This window comes from Poecilia reticulata, linkage group LG17 (genome assembly GCF_000633615.1).
Source record: "Poecilia reticulata strain Guanapo linkage group LG17, Guppy_female_1.0+MT, whole genome shotgun sequence".
Lineage (NCBI taxonomy): Eukaryota > Metazoa > Chordata > Actinopteri > Cyprinodontiformes > Poeciliidae > Poecilia > Poecilia reticulata.
Window position 1 is genome coordinate 12,851,272 of NC_024347.1, and position 24,921 is coordinate 12,876,192.

General features: G+C 44.3%; 1 protein-coding gene across 1 annotated transcript in view; it reads left to right on the forward strand.

The window, feature by feature from the left end:
* The window catches only part of LOC103479415 (myomegalin-like), a 36,477-nt gene extending 11,556 nt beyond the window's left edge, over positions 1-24,921 (forward strand). The window contains exons 5-37 of the mRNA XM_017309872.1: positions 1,348-1,424; positions 3,303-3,426; positions 3,508-3,665; positions 3,751-3,907; positions 4,000-4,053; positions 12,755-12,892; positions 12,964-13,083; positions 13,164-13,256; positions 13,355-13,579; positions 13,665-13,823; positions 13,909-14,010; positions 14,344-14,499; positions 14,600-14,779; positions 14,898-15,092; positions 15,189-15,371; positions 15,454-15,561; positions 15,651-15,737; positions 16,200-16,303; positions 16,412-16,560; positions 19,077-19,180; positions 19,263-19,423; positions 19,555-19,825; positions 20,525-20,729; positions 21,032-21,148; positions 21,248-21,513; positions 22,047-22,261; positions 22,459-22,576; positions 22,678-22,795; positions 22,910-22,964; positions 23,849-24,096; positions 24,177-24,260; positions 24,341-24,499; positions 24,608-24,921. Coding sequence (XP_017165361.1) covers positions 1,348-1,424; positions 3,303-3,426; positions 3,508-3,665; positions 3,751-3,907; positions 4,000-4,053; positions 12,755-12,892; positions 12,964-13,083; positions 13,164-13,256; positions 13,355-13,579; positions 13,665-13,823; positions 13,909-14,010; positions 14,344-14,499; positions 14,600-14,779; positions 14,898-15,092; positions 15,189-15,371; positions 15,454-15,561; positions 15,651-15,737; positions 16,200-16,303; positions 16,412-16,560; positions 19,077-19,180; positions 19,263-19,423; positions 19,555-19,825; positions 20,525-20,729; positions 21,032-21,148; positions 21,248-21,513; positions 22,047-22,261; positions 22,459-22,576; positions 22,678-22,795; positions 22,910-22,964; positions 23,849-24,096; positions 24,177-24,260; positions 24,341-24,499; positions 24,608-24,921 — 5,004 coding nt within the window. The remainder of the gene's footprint in view (positions 1-1,347; positions 1,425-3,302; positions 3,427-3,507; positions 3,666-3,750; positions 3,908-3,999; positions 4,054-12,754; positions 12,893-12,963; positions 13,084-13,163; positions 13,257-13,354; positions 13,580-13,664; positions 13,824-13,908; positions 14,011-14,343; positions 14,500-14,599; positions 14,780-14,897; positions 15,093-15,188; positions 15,372-15,453; positions 15,562-15,650; positions 15,738-16,199; positions 16,304-16,411; positions 16,561-19,076; positions 19,181-19,262; positions 19,424-19,554; positions 19,826-20,524; positions 20,730-21,031; positions 21,149-21,247; positions 21,514-22,046; positions 22,262-22,458; positions 22,577-22,677; positions 22,796-22,909; positions 22,965-23,848; positions 24,097-24,176; positions 24,261-24,340; positions 24,500-24,607) is intronic.

The window sequence follows — 24,921 nt, forward strand, 5'->3', positions numbered from 1 at the left end:
ATTGTAATATGAGTGATATGTAACTTTTGCATTGATCCTCACCTCTAAGCAACACTGGTTAATGGGCATGGCTCCAGAATAAATATTCATGGTTGTGGATGGAGGGAAGCTGTAAAGGTTTTCTAAGAGTTTGGCTGCAAGAGCTGCAGATTTTTTTAGATCTTGCTGTTGTTTCTAAACATCACAGCCAGAAAAGACTTTAATCCATGATAACATGCAGGAGAAAGAGGATCCGGTAAATGGTTCTCATCTGCCTGTCAGTGGACAGAATGGAAAGAATGAGTTTCACCCTTTTTAAATCCTCCTACCCCGTCCCCATGTAAGCAAAGTAATTGCCCCCTAAATGCCCCCTCTGGGCTCAAGCAGGTAAATAAACTGCGGACTTCAGCCTCTGGCCCCTGTGAGTGAATATCTGAGCTGCTCTGAATGCTCCAGCTCTAAATATAAAAGCCATGACAGCACAGTCAGATGTCCTGCTGTACCGATGACACATAACACCCATCGGTGCTGATTTACACAGCAGAGAGGCCACAGCGTATTGGGAGAGTCAGAGGAAACAGAACTGCTTTTTTATTTACACAAGTAAACGTTTCAGCAATGAAATGTGTGTTTTAGACAAAATTGGGTAAATGCATGAGGTGTGGAGTCTCACTGCATAAACCTTTGAGATCTTTGTTCTGTATAACTGTGCATCAAACATTTTTATCCACAGGAGTTTTGGCCCATATATTATCAATATTTTGACCAATTGTAATTCATCACAGGTTTTTGCCAACTCTCTGCAAAATAGGCAAAAAAAGATGAAAAGATAATCAAATTTAGATGGAAGTAAAAGGTGACAATGCATCAAGGTAAATACATCTGTTCATGTCTATATTCAGGTGAAAATTTGTTGAAGTTTATAAGATAACATAGCCTGACTTTAGTCTCAATGAATAAACTTTTATACTGGCTAAAAAACCCCCACTGATTTTCAGTGGTGAAATGGCCTGAAATAGTTTGAAGTAGCTGAAAGCAAATACTTAAATAAACTGTATAGAAAACGTGTTTTCTGACAAACTGGCCTCAGTTACACCAGTTCTGTGAGAAGGAATGGGTCAAAATTGCAGCAAACTATTGTGAGAGGGTTGTGGAAGCGTAACCAAAGCATTTAGTCCAAGCCTGTCTGAAAAGCAATTGTAATAACTACAAAGGCGATATACGTAAAGGGATAAAGAAAGTAAACGGAATCACTTTTACTGTATTGCCATCATTAATGTTGTACGGCTGCTTTTAGCTTTATTTGCAGACATTGGAACAAACATCGTCAGGTCTATTTCATTGCTTCTTGCTTCCCATCTGTTGCAGAACATCGAGCTGAAGGTGGAAGTAGAGAGCTTGAAGAAGGAGCTGCAGGAGAAACAAGAACTTCTGGACAACGCCCTGTGAGTTTGCAAATATCCCTTAATATTAGTTCTGGCTGAAACTACAGCCTTAGAATTAATTCATTAAATTCAGCTGAAGTTGCTGAGGTTAAGATGGACTTTATCCTAAGAGGTCCCTTAAGGATTCGTGTGTAATTATGTTACAGGAATCTGAATCTGCTTACTATTGTCTATGATTTGCAGCATATTTGTGTCCGGACTGTTGTAACACCCAAGACTTAAAATGGGACTGCTTGGTATACAGGGTTTCTTAATCAAATTAAACCTCCTCTCGCCCACTGACCACCGGAGAGAGGCACAAGCTCCTCCATAATTATGTCATATTATAAATATTACAAATATTACATGATTAAAATGATCCAGCCACTTTCCAGACTTTTGGTCTAATTATCTCCACACCATCGTTTATAGCCGTCAAAACACTGGCAGGCCAGGATTCCTAAGCAGCATCCCTGAGGCTTCACTTCACACAAGGGCAGTCGTCTGTCAGACACACACACTCAAACTGCTAACACGGGTTCAAAATATTCCAGTTATCGAAGCCGCTGCGTGTGGCAGACAGAGTTAAAAATGTTCGTAGAGAGCGTCTGGGGCAGGGTTCGTGGCGACAGCGAGGCGCGGGCCATTCTGGGATGCAGTTGTTAACTAAGTCAGACAGACAACTGGAGGAGTGAGGGACGCTCACCAAGAGTGACGTAATGTTATCAAGAAATGTTACACCGCTTTAAAAGGTCAAGTTTTAGTCAATTAGATGCAGTATCGCAGCGTGTGCTCATTATGGTAACAAAAGGTTTTGAGTTGAAGTGAATCCCACGTTTCCCAATACCTTCAGAATGACAATGAAGGTGTTTAATATTCACCGCTATTCACAGTGATTGCACCAGTATGCGATCACCGTGAATAGCAATAACTGCCCTCATGATGGCCGTGACACTCACTTTATCTCTGCTATAATTGGCCATTTSTAAGGATACACCAGCAGACAGAAACATGGTGACATACTAATATCTTCACTTGACCCTCCATCATGTCTCCATCATGTCCTAAAACTGACCCTTCTGATATTTGTGCGCACCGTTAAACAGTGGGGACCTTATACTTTCATCATTCGCAGGCAAAGTAACTGGTTATACATATTTTACATTAAAGATTCGAAATGTAAAACTCCACGTAACATGAAAACTACATAAAAATAGAGTTTTGCTAAGTGTCTTCCAAAAGCTGGACGCCCGTTAATACTGGGAATTTCAATGATGTCTGTTATTTACCTTATTAAGGCCTGTAAAATGTAGCATAAACTGGATTCTGTTCAGACAATGTAACGTAAACAGAGACATCAATAGAGGCATCTTTTATTTTTCAACCAAATGGACGTGTCATTTAGACGTCTCGGTTACATTTGGCTTGAGGGGGGAGAAACTGAACACCACCATTTACTGCACGAAAACTCCAGAAGCAAAAAGTAAACATGCGTCCTTAGCACAAAGAGCTCCGTGGGAAAAATGAGCTCCAAGAGATGCGATTGAGCCTCCTGAGTATGAACCTATACTGGATGGAGAGCAGAGAAACTAAATGAAAGACTTTTTTACTCGCCATGTTTTTAAAAGTTTAAAAGTTAGCTGAGGATTTTATTCAATGGATAACTTAGCCATTTTGGCAACACTGAAAAGGATCAAATGTGATGCTTTATCAAACAATTTTCATTTATAATCATTTTCTTAGAGAATGAGGGGAAACTCAGAACAGGTTTCATGAGTTAAATGAAGAATATTAGCATTTTGGAAAACAAAAGATAATAGAAATTAATCCTGTGTGTATTGACCTCTTTATTTTGTCTTCTGATGGCGGAATTATAATTTTTTTTGTTCACTCTTGCAGCACGACAGCAGAGAGCTTGACCAACAACAATGAGGCAGAGCTACAGAGGCGGTGTCAAGAGAGACAGCGGGAAATCGACCACATGCAGCAGGTGCTTGAGACGAAAATTCAGCTCCTGCAGGAGGTTGGTGTGCTCCGTCCGACCTGTAAATCTCACGCATGAGCCTCAACCTGACGAATCTTAAGATGTGTGTATGTTTTTTAGGAGGCCCAGCTAGCGCGTAGTGAGGCCGAGAGAATGGCCTCGCTGGCTGGATCCCACTCTCACGCCTCCCTCGTTTCCCTGGACGCCACCATGGAGGACATCCCTGAGGACGAGAGATCTCCAAACATCCTGTTCCCGTCCAACGCCAACAAAGACAGGTACAGAACACCAAAGAAGACAAAGAGAGAAGTACTCACATGAATCCCTCCTTACCGTTAATGACTCCTCTCTGCCTACGCTCAGGTTTATAGAAGAACTGACTAAAGAACTTCGCTCCAAGGAGGCTCTCATCACGGAGCTGTGCGGCGAGAAGACGATGCTCACACACAGGGTTGGAGAGCTGGAGGAACAAGTTCAGGAGCTGTCTTCATCTCTGCTGCAGAAGGACAAGGATGTTGAGGTAAATTCAGTTTTTCCTTAAAAAAAAAAGTCTCACCAGCAGAAACACGTGTAGGTTTTGGGTTGAAGTGTAATCTGTTCTCTGTTCGACAGTTTTACCAGGAGGAGCTTAGTCAAGAGAGGCTTCACATCGAACAGGAGATGCAGGTTAGTTTTGTTTTGTTTGGGGATTTGATACAACACTGGATCGTTCAGCCTTGGTGTCGTTCCTCCCATACAGTTCTGAACCAAAACTGATTTTTGGTATAAAGCAAAGGTCAATATGAGTGCTGCCTACAAAACAATATAAAAGTCATTTGTAGAAAAGAAATCTTGAGGAAATAATGTAATATGGTGTTTTTGCTTCATAGGAAACCAGACATACTTTGTAAAGACAGGAGAAGGTCCTGAGTTTATCTTGTCCCCTCAGTAAGGAGGATGTATGGAAGATAAAGAAAGTCTCTACAGTGTAAAGTTGAGGAACCTCAACAAAAAGTGACATCTAGCGATCACCAAGTCTCCATGATATCCATCTATGTTCTTTGAGAGGCGCGCTGGAATTTAACATTTATTTTCTGCCACCGCAAAAGTGGCACTTTCCCTAAAACTGGATTTTTTTTTGGTCAGATGAGACAAAGTTTGGGCTTTTAAGGCAACACCCCAGGTGGGTCTGGTGTGAAACAAAGGATGAATGTGTGAAAAAGCAACTCATGCCCATCATTATGCAGAGTGGAGGACTTGTGATGCTGCATGTTTCTCTTCCAAACAGCCTTGGGATCCTTGTTAGAGTGGATGTCGTCTATATAAAATGCCAGATTTTACATAAATAATCTGCTGGGCTCTGCGGCTAAACAGAAAATAGATAATCATTTAGTCTATCAGCAAGACAGTAAAACAGAACATTTGCATACTCTTTATGTATAAATTAATGAAGAGAAAACTGAGGATGTGGGACTCTTGATCGCCTGGAGCGAGGTTATTCAAAGTTCAACCCTTGGAATAATTTTGCGCAGCCCCCTGTCTCAGTTGAMGAATTATACCAATTGAGCCCTCCAGCCAACAAATTTAAATATTCTCAAAAAGRAAAGTTTTAAATACAGAGTATGTTTAGTTTATTTATCACACTTTTTTTGCTTTCGCTTTAATTTAAYAGCATATAGGACCACAGACATTCAGCRACGTTTACTCAAATCTGATTCTTGTGACATTCAACCTGTTACTTTTAGTCTTATGTGGCAAAAACCTTGGATACCACAAAAGAGATTTCTGAGGAGGGATGGTCAAAGCTGCCTTTTTATTTGTGCTCTGAACTTCTGAAATGTTATAAAACAAGAGCAAGTTCTATCCTTTTGGTTAAAAGCRGTTAACCAGATGACCTCTGTTAAATTTATCTTAAATGTCTACTACGAGATTATGCTACAAGAAAACAGGAATTTATTTAAAACTTTTTTACAACTTTGCCACGCAGCWAGAAGCCAGCTCTACCAGTATAGAAAAACTAAATCGTGTTTYTTTCTMATTTCTTTTTAAATAAACCATGTAAAAAGAAAACTTCCTTGGAGAGACTGCCTCCATATGGACGAAATAGATAAAACTTCTGCCTATTCCTAATATAAACTTATTTTATTGATTTTTTTTTTGTTTTTGTTTTGCTTTGTTTTTGTAACACAATTTCTCCAATTGTGGAAGTTAAACAAATACAATATTAGAACTATTTTCTAAATAAAATCTTATTTTGCCCAAAAATCAATATGAAATAATCGATACAAAAACTATTTCCAAGTGCGGGATATCGTCAGACACGAAGGCATCGTTTTACAGCAGCTGAAAGCAGCGGTTGTCCGTAGCGCCGGGAGTGAAACAGTGAGAAACGTCCCACAGAACGTTTCTGGGCTGCACCGCCGCCTGGCTGTGTGCAGTCTGCTGCGACCATGTTTACTGATTAATACCTGCAGTCCTCTGAAGCTAACAGAAAGGAGCGACGTGGCATAAAAGAAGCAGCCTGCAGTGTGTGCTGCATTGTGTCACAGAGGCTTCATCTCATCGCAGAAAGTGCCACAATCTAATTTAACTCTCGAGCTGTTTCTGCAATGACATCTTCAAGGACAGACAGCTTTGCTCACATCAAATCCTGACCACCATTTTCTGTCCTAGCACAGAAACCCGGCTTTATTCCTACAAAATCACAACCACTCAGATGCGTTTATCTCAGCAGAGTSAATTWAATTCTGATCTAAATGGTCCCAGCCTTTCTCTCCTGTTGCTGTCTGTGTTTCTCACAGACAGATTTCTATTTAAATGGTGCCTCTGCATCCACTTTCACTTGTAAATCAATTTAAAATGAAAGATGCAAATAGACCCACAAAACAGGTTCCCAGTTTGAACCTGAAACAAGATGAAAGGAAAATGTGCGCCTCTGAGCCTGGAGAAAACATAAACAAGGTTTTGGGTTTTGGTTTACGGTAAGCGACATGGGAAAAAAAGGAAGGTCATAAGAGTTTGTAAGGGTGTGCAGAGTTTAAATATGATTAAGATACATGATGAATACCACCTGGCTGGTCGGTATTTATGGTGGCATAAGTTTTGTGGCTGTATGAGAGAATAAAGTATAGAAAACGGAGATAGTAGACCCTTATCTTTTTGGCTTTTCACCTAAAAACTGGTAAGATGTTCAGAAAGGCAAATCTGTTAAAACTAATCTATCCTATTTTGCAATTTTATTTCAAGACAACATAAAAACAAGCAAAATTTCAGGCCCAAGAAAAAAACATAAGCGCACAGTTAAAAGAAAAAGTAAAATGTGCAGATGCACAGAGTCTGTCAGTAAAAGTAGAAAACACACAGATAGTGGGGAAAACAAAGTAAACTGGAGCAGTTTTACGAATCGCAGGTTTATTATTGTTATTGATTAAATTAGGAGCACATTTTTACAATAAAAGGGGGCCAAAGGTGAATCAAATCTATATTAGTGTATCCACAAATTAGAAAACTAACACTATTCTGAATAATGTGATATCTAACAGATGATGACTGTTTTAAAATGACAACAKCTGTCATGCTAAGCAGAGTTTAAACGAAGTAGAAAACAGAGTTTTTATAGAATTTAGTTCCGAAGGTTTCTTTTATTTGATTTTATGGTTTTGTGAGAAACTGTTCTTCTCTTCGCTTCTGTGTCTACCCATTTTATTCTACATATGAAGAAACAGTGACAGCATTCAGGTTTTCTGTCAAAGAAAGACACTGACATATGGTGCATGTGTGTGTGTGTGTGTGTGTGTGTGTGTGTGTGTGTGTGTGTGTGTGTGTGTGTGTATGTGCGTGCGCGCGCGCGCGCGTGTGTGTGTGTGTGCGTGCGTCCATGTTTCCATGAAGTGCTCTCTTTCATATTTGCGTGAGTGCTGCAGGCACATCCCTGTTCAACCATTTAAAGGCTCAGGTTTCAGCTGGGCTGTCGATAGGTCAGGTTAACCTTTGAGTGCTCAGGGACCCCAACGCTGATATCAAGTTGTGTTGTTGATTCAGACCCACATCAGCCATACAAGCTCWTCTTAATTGACCCTCCAGACACCACAGACATTAATGCCGGGAGGAGAAGGGAGGCAGCTTGAAATGGATAGAAACTCTACACATTTATTAGTGACCATCATTGTCGTAGTTTTACATATGCAACCTGGAAAATATGTCATTTACATCCACCACGAATGTAGCTATCACTTCCAGAGAGAGCTGAATTAGAGGAAGTGCCTCAGTTTCAGTAATAACCTTTATTAAGCAGCATTCAAGCATAATAAAAGAGACATATCAAGAYACAGAGGGTCTGCTCAAAGGGTGAAACGTATATGGATGATGTGCTAGAGGAAATKAGTTACTGTGAGGATAAGCTGGGACTCTGAAATAGAGAATAAAGYTCTGATTGTTTGATTATCACATGCAAGTTTTGTTTGATGATATTTCCTGTTGCCATGAAAACAGGGAATCAGAATCAGACACTGTGCTGTAAGTTATATATATCATTATTAAATGAGACTGTTTCATATTCCTCATKCAAGGAGTCATRAGGACTTTCATGATGGACTATACCACTTGGAATATGACATAAAGCTAAAAATAAATTGTAATATTTCTACAGGATTTTAATATATGTTGAGTTTAAGCAATGATTAAAAAAAATTAATTATTAGATTATGAATATATTTATTTACATTTTTTATGACATTGCTTGTTGGACACTAGCTGGCACTCTTGTTGCTGTTATCTTTCCTTCCTGCTTTAAGTATCATAATCAGTTCTCTGAAATAATTATATAAGGTTTTAATTGAAACGTCGCTCGTAATACAAGTAGTTTATTATTATTTGTTCAGGTTAGTAATGCAGTTTCATGTAATTAAACTATCTACAATTATTTGACAACTTATTTATTTTTAAACTGCTTGACTTTTGATCCTCCACATTTACATTTTGGCTCTAAAAGCATTGTGATTGCGCCTCCCATGCTCTTCGGGTCACTTGATTTCACATTGCAGGCTGCTGAGCATTTCACCTGTGTATTCAGGCGCACTGATATTAGTCAACACGGCAGGAGCGAAAAACAGTCTCCCGACGGGGGAGCGCCACTCTTTCGCTAAAGCAATAACATCAAAAATTAATTAATTCAGAAATGTAGATTTGATTTGTCAAGGTGCGTTATTAGTTAAGTTTCCATTCCAAGCGGCATTTGCGGTGATAATTTATCAGAGAAGGTCGGAGCGCAGCTGCACCGGGCTGCTCCACCCCCCGCTCCTCCTGCATGGTGCGCTCCGCCGCTGCAGGTCCGTCTCCTCGGAAGCCACAGCGTTATCTCCCCGCAGGATCTCCTGCACTTTACGTCTCTGTGCTGGGAGCCTCTACGTGTAGCCGTCGTTTGTAGCTCTGAAATGAAAAAAAMAAAAAAAMAAMCTGGCTTCTTTAGAGACGCAGAGAAGGAACGGAGGAGCCAGAGGATCGCCCCGTTTACCAGCGTGTCACCGCGGCACGTCCGCGTGGAGGCCGGCGGATCGTCACGCTCCCCGGTCAGCATGAACCTGTCCGAGTCAGCCGGAGCTGTGCTGGTGCTGCTGCAGAGGCGTGTAGGATGGCGCTGCTGGGAAATATAAAACGTCGCTCTACTGACAGCCGGGAGACTCGACACAGAGAGAAACCGAGTGTGGTTAAATTAAAGAGACATGCCCTCTTTCTCCGTGCGCCATATTCACGTTGCACCTGCACATCCTGCGGGATCCTGCACTGATGGATATCTGAGAATCACTTCATCTACGCTTATCCCGATCTTTGCTGTCCCATCTGGAATTACATGTGCAGCCAAAGAAAGTCTACAGGAATTATTTATGCGTTCCTGATTGGATTTAAGTCTGAAAAGACTAAATTAGAACTTTTATTTTTATTTTTTGTTGACTCACGGATCTTAATTTAACGTGTCTTTTGTCACCCTTAAGGGATCTAAACTGATCCATGCTCTGATATGTTTGAGTTCCCTGTCTGATATAACCCACTACTTCATATTGTAAAGCCAGGAGAATGCTTGATGTCAAGATGAAGGAGACATGTAGAATCTGTGGCCGGGAGCTCCTTGGTAACCAGAGGCGATGGATCTTCCACCCAGCCTCCAAACTTAACTTACATGTGCTGCTGTCCCATGCCCTGGGTCGAGAGCTGACCCGGGATGGCAGGGGGGAGTTTGCCTGCTCCAAGTGCACCTTCATGCTGGACCGCATGTACCGCTTCGACACAGTCATCGCCCGAGTGGAGGCCCTGTCCATCGAAAGGCTGCAGCGGCTGTTGCAGGAGAAGCATCGACTGAGACAGTGCATTGGCGGTTTGTACCGGAGGACTAATCCGGAAGACGGCGCTGTGACGTTCACCGGCACTAATGAAGAGTCTGGAGATGGGATGGTGGATATCTCGGGTCTAACCCATGCAAAGTACTGTGCCCTGCTCCAGGAGGATTTGGTCTACTCTTTGTATGAGTCCTGGGCTGACGATGGGCTGGACTGCCACCATCACCACCACCCTACCTGCCCTGCTGATCCAGGGTCAGAGGCCACCGGTACAGGCACGCACCACTGTCGACCCAGCACTCCCAGAAAGTGTCGAGGATGTTCCTACTGGCGGGTGGCAGACTCTGACTATGAAGCGGTCTGCAAAGTGCCCAGAAAGCTGGCAAGAAGCACCTCTTGCGGGCCATCAACCAGATACTCAGCCAGCGTCATTGGTGGGAGTGTGACTGGAGGGGATGGAGACGTGGAGAGGAAGAACTTGGACGATTCAGAGGAGGCCCCGTCATCTCGAACCCTGGTCCCTGGGTCTCAGGACGTTTCCCGGACTTCAGACAGTGATCGCACTCTGGCTGGACGGGGCAGCTCCAGCCCGTCAGTCGCATCCCTGGAGATGATCGAAGACAACACTCAGCCTGGAGCGCTGAGAGACAGATCACTGATCTCCTCTGGGGAAACGGCAATAGACGACCACATATCTGACTCTCTGTCTGAGGAGCACATGGGAGCGACGCTGTCCTCACCTGGGCCCAGTCTTTCCCTGACATTCTGCTTGCTGCAAAGCTACGCAACCCACCGCCCAGTCCAGCACACCAAGGGAAGCAAACTACCCGTCCTCATCCGGCGGAGCTCCAGGAATGGAGGGGCTCGTCTGCGATTCCCAGATCCTCTTCTTGGGATGCCTTATGGAGAGAGAGACAACCACATGCCCACTCCCGAGCCAGAGACTCCTTTGGTCAGGYTGAATTTGGAAGACGATCACGACCTGAACTTTGCTGACATGGAGGATTTATTGAACGATTTATACAAGGAGTATCCTCCCCCACCTCCACATCAGGTACTAGACCTTACAGAAAACGATGCTGCTGCTGAGAGGAACTATTTTATTACTCTGCAGCACCCTGAGTGAATCTGGCTAACAGGCTTCAGCGTTTGACTGCGCACCCTGTCCATGAAGAATTACTCCCTTCTCTTTTTTTAGTTTAAGCAGCTTCATAATCAAGCTGTCAGTTACTTACACTACCCACAGCCTCTCCAAATAGCTTCAGCTCAAGAGGATGTGAGCTGTGGTTTGTGCGTGTGTGTGATGTGCTTAGGCTTCTGTGTGTGGTTATACCACACTTTGCAAGAGCAGTCAGGTTTCGGTAGGCAGTTGCACATGGCATGGCCCGATTCCCTAATGACTGCGTCTCTCAAAAGAGGAAACAGAAAATGAAAGTGCAACCATTTTTCATATAGATCTTGAATATCTTTCAGAGATAGACTGAACTTTCTAAACTGAGATTCTGTGAATAGATTTTTTTGTAGAAGAGATATCATTGCGGCATTTACACAACAGATGAAAGCTGAAGTTTTAGCCAGTCTTGGCGTTCACAACGTTAGCACCCAACACCACGTCAACAGATATTAATGTCTGCACTTTAACAAGAGGCTGTTCAGTTCGTCATGTTTTCCTCAGATGAAACTACAACAAATCTCAGCTCACGCCAATCAATAATCTTCTGCGAGGGGGATGCATTCATCCTCTTAAGCACAGTCCGATGACTGAAGTAGGTTAGATAAGGGGAGACATTCAAAGACAGAGTGGCTCCGCTGTTGACCTATTTTCTGGAGACCTTGAGGCAAAGTGATCCACACAATGTCAGACCTTCTCAGCTCATCTCTGCCCTGGTTTGCTGCTTCAGCAGCACAAWTCAAGGCTTTAATTATTTTCTTTTTGTTTGTTTTTGAAAAGAAAAACATTGCTTATCTATTAGGTTAAATTCTGAACMTCACAACATGCTAACCTCGGTGTTGGTAGACGTATAAATTATCAMGTAATGATGCTTTTATTGAAACACTTTGGGTGCAGTCATGCATGTCCGCACTCACAAACCACTCCAGTGTCTTCTCTGCCTCGTGTGGCCCATTAGCTTGTAGAGATGAACAATTAGAGGTTTGTGGCCGATACSCAATCGCTGATATTTTAGCAAAGCTTTAACCTGCTTACAATGGTGTCCATCCGTTTAAATTCCTCTTTAAGARGCATAATATAAAAGGATGTAAATCTGGCATGAATTTGCAAAGCAAAAACAAAATGAAGTTGACATTTTSAACTTCCTGTAAAATCTTATATTGGTGGTTTRCATTATTAGCACAGCTAGCATTACACTGGTCTCCTGGTATTCTTGGGACTTKGAGACCACGGCCTCCCACAAATAACTCAAATTTGTGAATACTTGAAATCTCTGAAAATGTACATAWCTACCTGTTTTAATCGTTCAAACACCAAACAAACCATCCTTGCACTTCCACAGAAACTATTATATACAGCCTTCCTTAACTCCGCTAAGCTAAACGGTGCCAAGGAAAATAAATCGGCTGCCTTGCAAACGCCTAYCAATAGCCTGCCAAGTTGCACTGCATCTAGGTGTTTCAACCTACATTTTCTTTCATATATTTTATGAAACAMATAGAAAAAAAACAAGAAATAATTGAATTTTCTGTGAACAGTTTGGAGTACTTAAGAAAAATCTGCAAAGAGGTGATTCTGTGAAAACTCAGCTGTGATCAGTCAGTACTAGAACAGCAGTCTCTGCGTTCTCAAGAGGAAGGAGGACCTTTAATGGTCAAAATGTCCTAATTCAGCATATTCTGTGACGGAGATTGACAGCTCAAAGAGATTATTAGCCTTTGATGTTCTCCTGTTATCTGCAGCCTGAWTGAACCACAGTAATGTCCCGAAAAGTAAAAATGTGTATCTTTAAGAAGAGATTATTCTTTTTGTACACTTTATGCGAATATGAAACAAAACAACGAGTTGATTACAAATAAATCAGGTTTAATATGATCTTCTTCAGAGCCTCGTTGAGGAGCAGCAGAGTCGGCTCAACCAGTACGAATGTGCGGCGGGTCAGTGCGTCAGCGAGCTGCAGAAGGCCCAGCTCCAGGTCCAATCCCTGCAGGCAAAGATCCAGGAGAGCGAGGCCAACAACATGGTGAGGCGCTTTAAAAATAGCTACATTTTAATCACACTGCAGGTCTGATTTTTTTTTTTCTCCATTTCTAGAAGCTGCAGGAGAAGTTGAACGAGATGGAGTGTGAGCTGCGTTCGCTCCGACAGGCAGCCCAGAGTCAGGAAAGAACCATTCAGGGCCTCACAGAGTCCATCACCACCAAAGACAGCGAGGTCCGTGTCTGCAGACGTAGAAAACTGACAATTTTTTTTCTTTAAGTGAGTTGACTCCCATTTTCCTCATGTCTCTGAAGGCCCAGGAGCTGTACCATCTGATTGAAGGCCAGAACAGCACTATGTGCAAGCTGCAAGAGCTGGCCCATCGTAGCCAGCTCACTCAAAGCCAGGTGAGACCCGCAGCGTGTTTTATATCACGTCTCCCGTTCCAGAATCTGTCCGTACTCGTGGTTAAGACGTGCAGCCTGATCGTTCATATTTTCCCAAGACTCCCGTGGGGATGAGCGAGTCTCTGACGTTCGGCCAGCTTCAGGGCGAGCTGGTCCGGGTGCAGAGCTCTCTGTTCTCTCTGGGTCTGGAGCTGGAGGCCAGCCAGAGGAGTCTAAGGCAGAGCCAAAGGCAAGGCGACGACCTGCTGAGGTTCAAGGACAGGCTCAGCTCCGACCTACAAGAGGAACTGCAGCACAGGGAGGTCACAGAAAAACACAACCAGGTCAGCGCGGCCGTTCACGTGCCGTTTTTTTAACTGCACGAGGCGCGCGCATGCGCGTGTGTAATCACTCCTGTTCCCGCCACAGGACCTGCGCGGTGCTCTGCAGAAGATTCGCTCCGAGCTTCAGACCAGAGAGGCGGCTCTGAAGGAATGCGAGGCAGAGAAGACGGCAGTGTTGCAAGAGAAAGACGGGATCATTGCACAGCTCGAGCGCTCCCTGCAGGACAAGGAGCGGCAGCTGGAGGTAGGAACACGCACACAAAGACACAGACTCTCATGCTCATACGCTTCACGGAGCGGGCGTTGATCTTTGCTGTTGCTGTCTTCAGGAGTACTGTGACATGTTGGAGTCGACAAAAAGCTCTAAGCCAAGAGATGCTCTGCTAGAGAAGCTGAGGGAGCGGATTAAGGAGAGAGACCGAGCTCTGGAGGTAAAGCAGCCACATACTCCTCTATGAAAATTGCATGACAATCATTCATTCCCCTTTTAAAAATGCCAATTAGCTTTTATATCACAGAAAGCCTTTTTAGTCAACTTTACGACCTGTGAAATGAGCGTCACGGCTGAACGTGGGTGGACCGTTCACACAGTCGGCTTCAGTCGACTGTAGGAACTTAAAGATCAGAACGCCAGAATATTTAAAGGGTGTTCAGTACTTTTCTTTTTTTAATTTGTTTATTTATGTTTATTCTTGTTTCTTATTCCAAAAGAAGCACAATGTTCTGGAGTTGCACCCAATAAGTAATTGGTTTTCTGCTCGCAGCACTCCATTGATGACAAGTTCCGCTGTCTGGAAGAGCGCGAGGGCCAGGTGAGGGCGCTKCAGCTCGCCCTCAGGGAGAAGGAGCGCGACCTGGAGAGGCTCCGCTGCATCCTGTCCAACAACGAGGAAACCATCACGGTACGCTCATCGGCGAATGTCAGAGCTGTTTTATTTTTWWATTTTTTATTGTAAATGTCTTTTTCTCGCTGTCKGTACGAATGAATCCGTGTGGGCTTGTTTTTTCCTCCACCGCCAGAGTTTGGATGCTCTGGTGCGCAGCAAGGAGCTGGAGCTGGAGCAGGCAGCGGAGGCCTACAGGAACCTGCAGTGGCTGAAGCAGAAGAGCGAGGAGAAGGAGAAAACGRCTCTGAGGGAGAAGGACACCATCATCCACCAGCTGCAGGCGGCCCTGCAGGCGCGCAGCCAGGAGATGCAGGTAACACCCAACACGTCCTCCRTCATACGGGCCTMCGAAGGCCCTGCTGGCTGCCCAAACCTGTGCTGCCGGTTTTACTTTTGCCGACGCTGCTTTCTGTTTTGTGTACCACGTGCAGGACCTAACGACCGCCCTCGTTGCCCGGGTCCAGGCCGGCCCAACGGGGGTCGTGGAGGAGCTGAAGGCTCGGCTGGCCCTTAAAGAGAAACTGTTCCAGGAGCTGCTGTCCGACCGCACCCGGCAGACCGACGAGCACCAAGCGCAGATCCTGGATCTGCTCAGCACGCTCAGCTCCAAAGACCAGTACCTCCAGGTTTGCAGTGCAGATGGAAAGAAAATGCACCTTAAATGGATAGATCAGAGCTTGAAAAATCTTTAGAAAAATCTCTCCGTCCTTTATTTCTTTCAGGATTACTCGTACAGGCTCTCCTTGGTGATCACCGAGCGGACAAACGAGCAGCAGGAACTTCGCAAGCAGCTGACCCAGACGGAGCAGGAGCTGAGCGAGGTGAGGCGAGAAAGAGAGAGGGAGACGGGAGGAGAGGTGGAGCATCTGCGAAGCCTGCTCAAGGAGAAGGAAGCCTTTATTAAGGTACCTGCTGATCCTTCGATCTTTGGTTTTCCTCCTTGTCTTCTACATTCCTAATCTTACGCCACGGTACACTTTGTGTCAGAAGCTGATCCAGGAACAGGAGGAGGCCATGCAGGAGGAGAGGGAGGCCGAAGTGAAGGCTCTGAAGGACGAGATCCAGCTGGTGTTGAAGAAGGAGAAGGAGGCTCAGGTATCTTCGTCTGAAACTCTGAGACGCTGCACCAAAGTCACGTTTGCGATTTTTTTTTTTTTTTACACGGAGTCGTTCTCTTGACGCAGAAGGAGATCGCTGACCTGCGCTCCTCTCTGGCCCATCGGCAGATTCAGAATGCGGCGACAAAAGACGGAGCTCATCAGCAAGTAAGAGTGCGTCAGTTAGGGGAAACGAGTCATTTTTCCATTTTTATCCTTTTGCATAATGTGGATTTATTCATAGTTTTATTCACATAACCACAGAATTTGATACATTTTATTGATATTTATACCAAAGTCAGATGCAAAGCGGCATGTATTTTTAGAACTAACAGAATACATATCCATGAATTAAATTTTTTTTTAAGTAAAAAAATGTGGCATGCATTTCCATTCCACCCCTACATAACTCCAATTACGCAGTTGATGGAAACTAAATATCGAGAAATTCTGCTGAGAAAAAAACTTGTAAAAGCTGCAGAAGACTTGAGAGATAATCATGAGCTACTTTGTGTTTGTCTCACATGAAATCCGAATAAAATACATTTACGTTTGTGGTTGTGATATTACAAAATGGGGGTAAAAAAGAGTTTTGCAGAGCACTGTTTATTTTTAACCTCTACCTCTGGTCTCCAGTGCGTGCTAGAGCAGCTGGTGTCTGAGTACAACAAGCTGAATGACGCCCTGAGGATAGAAAAGAGGCTATACCAAAATCTGACCCAACTTAGCAGAAGTGATGGGTAAGTGGGGGAGGAGGGATGCTTTCATCTCTGCAATTACAAAATGTCTTCTTTTAGGATTTTACGCATTTTTTTCTTTCCTCTATGTTTTTTTTTTTTTTTCGACAGCAACAGCAGCGCAGAGAAGATCCAGACCCTGCACACCGAACTAGACTCGGTTCAGGCACTTCGAGGGCAGCTGGAGGAGGTTCTGTCCAGGACCCGTAGCATGGCCCTGGCACTGGAGCGGGCAGCTAAAAGGCAGCCTGAGTTTGGAGGTGGGAATGGCGGGGACTAGCCTTCACGGCTGCAGTCGGCCACTCACTAACRCTGCCCTGACGCTCAGCGCTTCAGAGTGAAAGTCTTAAAGTGAGACAGAGCTGCCTCTAAGGTCTGAGGGTCAGGATTTATAGAGAGAGAACCGTGAGGAAGAGAGCCTGACCCTCAGTCTGGAGGCAGCTCTGCCCAGTCAGCACCAGCTCTACTCACAGAACAAGCTCTGTTCACATTAACCTCTCCGAAAAACGAAATATGTGCACCTCAGAGCTTTTATCTATATCTATATATATATAATATATATTCTGTGATCATTGTGTGGATGTTTTCCATTGTTTCTGATAACTGCCTGCTCCGCAGTTTGGTTTGCTCCGCATTGCTGTGTCTCGCYGGCCGTGCTGTTGCACAGTGAAGTTTCGTCTTGTGGAGACTCGATCTCGCGCCTTACAGTGAAACGTCTCACCATCCATCGTTTGTTTTATGTCATCCGTGTGTCTGCATTTAACGAAGATGGCGTAGGATTTCTACTCTTGAGGGTTAACCTTAAGCTCCAGCTTTTTTTTTTCTTCAGCGCTCTGTAACGTAAAACCTGCTTCGCTCCAGTTTTTATTTTTTTTATTTTTATTTTAGTCGTAACAGGTATGCACAAAACGGATGAAACCTATGAAATATAAGCTGGTAGGTACTGCTTCATATAGAAAAGTAATGTCACAATTTTAACAAATGCATCATTTTGCAACATGTGCTCATCAGTTCTGTGTTGTAGTGAGAAATATCCAAATGTGAAACGTTGCCTGCCCGTTAGAAATTAATATTGGTAGAAGACATATTCCAGGAAACCTCATCTTGCTTCAGAGGTGGAATAAATGTCAACATTTTTTTTTTTTTTTTTTAATGCAATAAAAATAAATGTACTGTTTTTTGTCAAAAGGACCTCTGGTATTGACTTATTTTTTGTGTTTAATGAGAAAGTTGTCATAAAAATACTACATGCCAAAAGATAAATCCACAAAATGGTCCTTAGATCCAACCTCAAAGAGATTTTCTGTTTGACATCTTAAAACTGAATCAAGTTTTCAGAATTTTGTTTCATTTTTGTAAAAACAAAACAAAATGGATCCACGAAAACTAAATGAAAATACGTTCTTGTCCGAATTAGACTTCCCTCCATCTCTTTGCTTCCTGGAGCATGAAACTTTGGCATGGTTGTCCTGTTTGCATGACCGTTCTGACTCTAACACCCTGTTTCATTCCCATTCTGCAAATATATATATATATATTTATATACATATACACACACATCAGGCATAACATTATGACCACTGAGAACAACTAGTTATCCCTTTATTAGGATGTAACGGGCAACAAGTTAACGTTTGCCCACAAATCAGGAAAAACAGGGAAGGGAAAGATGTGAGCCAGTTTGACGCCTGGGTCAAAGCCTCTCTGGTACTGCAGCTCTGATGGCGTGGTCCCAGTCTGTAGACTATTCAAAACTAATAATCCAAGGAAGAACATATTCAGGGGCAGATGTAAGTGAGGAGCAAAGGTTATGGTCTGGCTTGAAATATGACAACGCTAACTTACAAGTAACTTTTCAGTGAGACATAAGAGGTTATTTTAAGTCAATAATTATTAAAGACGTTGATTCTTGGACAGAGAGTGACTTATTATTAGGCTGGTAGTCATGTTATTCCTGATTTTTGCAGAATCTTTGATAAAATATAAACAATAACTTCTTTGCTATAAAAACTTGTATGATTTAAACACACTGAGTGTGGAGCCACAGTATCAACAGAGCCCCACATTCAGCCCTCTTCAGTGCACACAGCACATTGTTCAATCAATAAACACCCTATTTGGCTGTGTGAGTTGGCTGCCCTGTCGTTAGCAACACAAACYCTCCCCTTACACCTGTTTACAGATAAACAATAAACTTTTTCTGATAGTAAGTGATTTGATAAATTGGCCCTAAAATGCTCTGAATAACTGTAAAAACAAACCCACGACTCTCACTGGACACTTGGTGGCRTGTGAGTCTGTTTGGTCAGTAGGAACGAATGCGTGCATCTATTTCCTGCTGAGTCACTTTCCACTGAACYTCTTGTTTCCTGCAAAGCAAAAGTCTTCTCCAGTTCCTCTCTTACTCCTGGATTATTACCCACAATACTTAAGTAAAAATCTAAATCTATTAAATGTGGTGAGCAGCGAGCACAGAGTTCTTCAAACGTCCAAATCTATATGAGTCTGTTGGTTCTAAAGTTGGTCTCATAAACACATCCACACGTTCAGAGTGAGCGTGGGTTTTTTTTTGTTTTTTTTTCTGGCAGGCTAACAAAACATGACATAACATTTTCCTCCAGTCCCATGACTCCCAGTGAGGTGGTTTAGAGCCGAGAGGTCTGTGGAATGGAGTGGTGAYGCAGGAGCAAAACAAAGAACAGAAAGAAAAACTTATTATTACATAACAGAGCCAGAGGAAGTGGATGTTGTCCTTACATGGTTATTGTGCTTCCAGAGTTCAGCTCAGAAGAGGAGGAGGAGGTAGACGATGAAGATGGCAGCAGCGAGGAGTTCACTGACAGCATAGAGGAGGAGGATAACAGCCTGAACTCCACTCAGGTAAAAGCCCATTTTCATCCCTTTCAGAAAAAAAATATTTGGCTTTTCTGAGAACAAAATGGACGTGTTCCTGTCCCGTTAGGCCTCAGCGAAGCCTCAGAGAGCCGGTGATGAGCGACTGGTAGAGGAGACGGTGCACCACCTAAAGCAGCTTGAAGAAGCCAAGAGGACCCTAGATGCTCAGCTTGAAGAAGTGCAGTCGCAGCTGGAAGAGGATGGATACGCGTCTTTATCTGACATGAGGTGGATGTTTCAGAATCTCCTCAGATTTCCTGAAACTTTTTTTATATTTGACTTTCCTCTTCCTCTGTGTGGATTCATCATCTTTTTTTCTGGTGGCTTTGTGTTTGTTTGTTTTTTTTTACTTGCTGTAGGAGCGCCTTGCAGAGGTTGCAGCAGGAGAACGAGGCTCTGAGAGAAAGTCGGGGGTGTCCGAGAGCGGGGGGTCAGAGGAGGAACGCAGAGACTAAACTGAGCCGACGGGAGGAGAGGGAGAGGAGCAGCGCTGAGGAGGACGACGAAGAGTTTGAATCATCTCCAGTGGTGTCGGGGAAGCGAGGCCCCTCTAGTCTGAGCGCCGAGTCGGGGAAGAGGCACTGCATGAGGCCGAGCTCGCTGGACCTGAAGTCCAAACCGGCTGAGACGGTGATATTTTATTCACATTTACTTTAACAGCAATTGTTATTCAATTTGTAATCCAACATAATCACAAATGGGATTTTATCCACGTAGTAAAACTCATAATCCTATTTTCTCCAGTGGTTCAGGTCACGACTTAATGTGTTTGTATTCACAGCGTACTGGAAAAGTTTTCACACCCTGTGAACTTTTTTAAGTCTTGCTACTTTAAAGTCACAAACTTCCTTTTATTTTATTTTATTTTAATCTTATGTGACCAACACTAACAAGCATAAAACTGTGAGGGAAAAGATGCATCACTTTTATTTTTTTACAAATAAAAAACAGAAAAGTGTGACATTTGTTTGTTTTGTTTTTTTTGTCAACTTTCCTGAGACTGTACCTCAAGAAGCAACTTGCCCTAATGTACATGTATGGCCAATTCTKCTTTTCAAACAAGTTCAAGTTCAGTCAGATTGGATGGAGATTGTCTTYATTCAGGTTTTTGACCTGCTTTCCTGACCCTTTAGTAAAATATTCCCACAGCATGATGCTGCCTCCACCATGTTTCAGCACAACAAAATATAATTTTCATTCCTTTTCACTAAAATGTGCCACATTGTGTTTGTCTATGAAATGCTAGCCATTTGCATACATTTTTTTATGGTCCAAAACATAAAAAATCTGCTGCTAAAAATCTGTTGCTGAATCTCCGTCCTGTTGCAGACGGTGGAGTCCACCGGCAGTGGCAGTGAGGCCGGAGCGATTTGGCAGGATATAGAGGAGGGTCTCCGGGAGCAGGCGGCTCGTCTTCGCTCTGACCTGAGCCTGAGCCTGCAGGAGAACAGAGAGCTGAAAGAGAGGCTGATGGTGTCCGAAGCCACCGTCCAGGCTCAGGCCGAGCAGCTCAAGGACTACAGAGATCTGCTAAGTGAGTTTGTCATTTATAAGCACAAAGATATGCGTGGACAGTTTGGGGAGCGGGTGTGCAAGTATAAAAAAAGATCACCTTGTGTGGCACTTGGAACCGCCAACTGCCTTAATAGTGTGAGATTTATGAAAGGCCGCACACAACACTGTAAAAAAGAACTTTTTCAGAACGTACAATTCATCCAGAGGGAGAAGGGCAAGTGATCTAGCGCCCCCTGGTGTCTGTCTGTGACACCACCTGTATGGAAGATGATTTATGCTGAAAAACACAATCAGCTTGTGACTTCTCCTGTGTTATTGCAGCAGAAACGTCCGTGCAGCAGGCCAGTAAGCAGGTGCAGGTGGACCTCCAGGATCTCGGCTACGAGACCTGCGGCCGCAGTGAGAACGAAGCCGAGAGGGAAGACGCCAGCAGTCCAGGTGATCCACACACACAGACCCGGCTTCCCTGAGACCAAAACGTTCATTCTCAACCACCTCCTGGCTTGTCGGGCTTCATTGTCTTTGTCGTCTGATCAGAGTTTGACGACTTGGAGATGTGCACGTCGCTGTCCCAGCCTCAGGACTGTGAGGGTGCGGGTGGCRGCTGGTACGGYGGGAACTGTARCGGGAACAGAGGGGCTTCCAACACTGGGGACGARTCTGCGTCTCTCCAGCATCTGATCCGGGATCTGCGCTCCCAGCTGACCCGCTGCCACAAGGTGATCCGCGGACTGCAGCTGCRCGTCCGCTCTCTGTCCGCCACCAGCGACTACGCCTCCAGCCTGGAGCGCACGCCACGCAAGGTGACCAACACATCACCCTGCAGGATTTTTGCTTGATTTTGTTCATGTGGGTGAGGAGAAGCAGATCTGGTCTGTGATAATCTCTGGAAACTTAAAACAAAATTGTGAATACTAAACAAACATTTTGCATAACATAGTTGGCTGACACCATATTTRATTTGATTTCGTAAATGTAGACAAGATAGTTGACCTTTGATGACCTTTGGAGACATTTATGAATATCACTGAACAAATATTTTTGCTGCACAAACATTTCACACCGATGTTATTTAATTTGAAGAAGGTGGGAGGAACCAACTTCACTCAAGTGAAAAAAAAAACTTTTTAAAACATTTGTAATTCATAGACGTTCATTTAAAACATGAATGCAGTTTTGATTAGTTATTGTTTAAGTGATTTTCTGAAACAGTTCAATGATGTCTCTTAATTCTAATGGTTTGATGCTTGGACTGACCAGAGGAGCTTTCCCTGAATGATATTTTGYGGTACCCCACTGGTCCCACTAGCTGCTCCGTTTGATGCCCACCTTTCAGGTCAACTGGGCGTTTGAGAGGTCGGCGGGCCCCAGTGCAGCGGAGGAAGATGAAGGCTGGATGTCAGACACGCAGGGAGTCCGCTCCAGCTCTGGGCACAGCAGGGAGCTGCAGGAGCTCATGGAGCGAGTCGCGTCGCTTGAGGCTCAGCTGAAAASCACTGCTGCAGAAGACAAAGGTCAACCGGAAGAGGGGAAATGTGCCACCTGGCCTGGGTGAGATGACATAGACTGAAGTAGGGAGAAGTTCTTACAGTGAGAAACACATTTTCACTTGGGCAGATGCACTTTCTCTATTCCCTAGAGTTTATCAGCAGATGCTCATGAGTTCTGTCATAAGACTCAGAAAACTGTTACCTCTAAGCCACACAGCGGTTCACGTCAAACCTTCGGGCGCCTCTTCCTCTCCTTAGGAAGTACAACACTCTGATCCAGGCTCAGGCTCGTGAGCTGTCCCACCTCAGGCAGAGGATGAGAGAGGGCCAGGGGGTCTGCCACATCCTGACGCAACACCTGGGGGACACTACCAAGGTGCCACAGCTTCTCATGTTCCGCCAAATTTCTTCCGTCTTCTACAACACAGAGAAGATTTCATGTTTACGTTTTCATACTCGCTCCCTAACTGTCCTCAGGCTTTTGAAGAGCTCCTGCGGGCCAACGACGTCGATTACTACATGGGTCAGAGCTTCAGGGAGCAGCTGGCTCAGAGCAGCACCCTGGCTCAGAGAGTGCTCACCAAGATAAGTGGACGTAAGGAGAACTTTTCTRTCAGGTGTCCCAGCAGGAGAACCATATTTACTTTATSGTCCCTTGAAGTTTCTTGCTCCTTTAATGTGTTCCAACTTTCCTGATTCCTAATCACAGGTGAGGGGACCGAGAACCACAGCGAGAAAACAGGCCATGAGCTGCTTGCCTTACGGTGCGTCATCTCATCRATTTTCATACACACAATCCTATTTTGTGTTTGTGTGCGTGYGTGTCAGACGTTTGTATCCACTCATCATCACCTGCAAAACTACATTGAATTTTGTGGTTTTGATGATGCAATCACATCRCTCTTTCTCAACTTCAGTGAAGTTTAAAGATATCAAGTTTGTTGCACAGTTTTCAATTACTGTGGATTTTCTCTGATCCAAATAGGGTAAAAGTTGTACATGCAAAAACAATACTACTCCGCTGTATTCGGTRTATCTTCTGAAGCACGAGGTTTTTTGCTGTCATCAGTGARATCTTGGCACAAATCTGGGTGAATATTTGATCGTTCTTCTGGGAAAGTTCATTTAGACAAGCTGCTGGACTTAGACGGACCTGAGCTGGACGATTCAACACTCAACAGAGATGCTTACAGGTTCATAAAAACATTYGCAAAAATTGCGACAACACACACAAAAAAAAWTTATTTTAATGTTTATTAGTAGCAGGACCATTTTTATTCTGAACAAGTAAAACCTTCTTTATTTGGACTGATTACACCTGGTTTTTTATTTGTGCCCCCTGCTTTATAACTTTAACCTTTTCATCTTTTCAATATTACTTCAGAAAGCCATAAAGAATAACTCGCAGCTCTGTGACCTGCTGGCCTCCTGTAAGGTCACCAGCTTTAGCTCGTCAACTTTGCACAGCCCTTTCTCGTGTCCCGCCGTTAAGTTGCTGTCATGTAACACAATGAGAAACCACATGGTTGCTGACGGCGACTAGAGGTTAATCTGCTCTCCTTGGTTATTCCAGATACTTCAGTTGAATGAATAACCAGTAAGTGGCTTTGAATATAAGTCCTGATTTTTTTTTTTTTTTTTCTTGCAGGCTGAGTAAGGAGCTACAGCAGAAAGACAAACTCATTGAGTCACTCCACACCAAGCTCCACCAACGTCCTGAGACTCCGTCCAGCTGCCACGCCCTCTCTGAGACCACCGACCAATCGGACAGGACCTCCCTGGTGTCYGATGAGTACCAAAGTAACGAAGACTTGGAGCTGTGCTCGGACATGGCAGCCACAGAGTTCCCGGAGGAGCAGCGCCTCCGGCAGCAAGGCCACGYGTCGCAGCCAGACGGTACCCTTAAACTCTTAAACTGACTTGTTCTTTCTCCCTCCCTTGTTCTGTCCCTTCATCTTCCATGCACCCTCTCCTAGTCCGTCCATCTCTCCCGCCTCTTCGTGGCCTCCTCAAGGCTTCCAACAGCTGTCCCAGCATGCTTTGCTCTGCYGCAGGTAGAGGTACGGTAGTCACCGCAAAAGAAGAAAAAAAATTCTTCTTTTGTGTTTGGTATGTTTAATTTCCTGTCATTCTCCGCCAGCCCCTTTCAGTGCACCCATCTCATCCCTCTCTGTGTCCTCCGGCCCTGACGTCTGGGGTTACGAAGTCATTTCTGACCCCCGGCCCAGGGCCCTGTCTGTTGCCGCTGTTCACCCAGAGCTGGACATGTTCTACAGACAGATGCATGAGCAGAACAGGGGTGAGGGGCCACAGAGAGTGTGTCACGAGTGAAATGTTTTGGATTTGGACATTTTCACTCCGTCTCTGGCTCACTCTTCTCGTCCTGTCCGCATGCGTCTGATTGCAGGATTCCCGGTTGCCCAGGACAAGACCCTGTTCKGYCTTTCGCCTGGCCCGCACAACCAGCACGACCTCTCCAGCTACAACCAGCTATCCCATCATGCCTTTCAACACTACCAGCTGGGTGGCATCCCTGAGTGCCACTCCGTTAAATCTGACTCAGGTCTTTTGAGAGGACAGCCTCTGTGGGACGTGGACAGCTTAGTTCAGCCAAACGGGACCTTTTCTGGAAACCAAACAGCAAGCAGCCAAACAGGTGAGGTGATGGTGTGGAAAAACAACTTTGTTCACTTTTTGTTACTTGGCAACCAGGAACTTTAA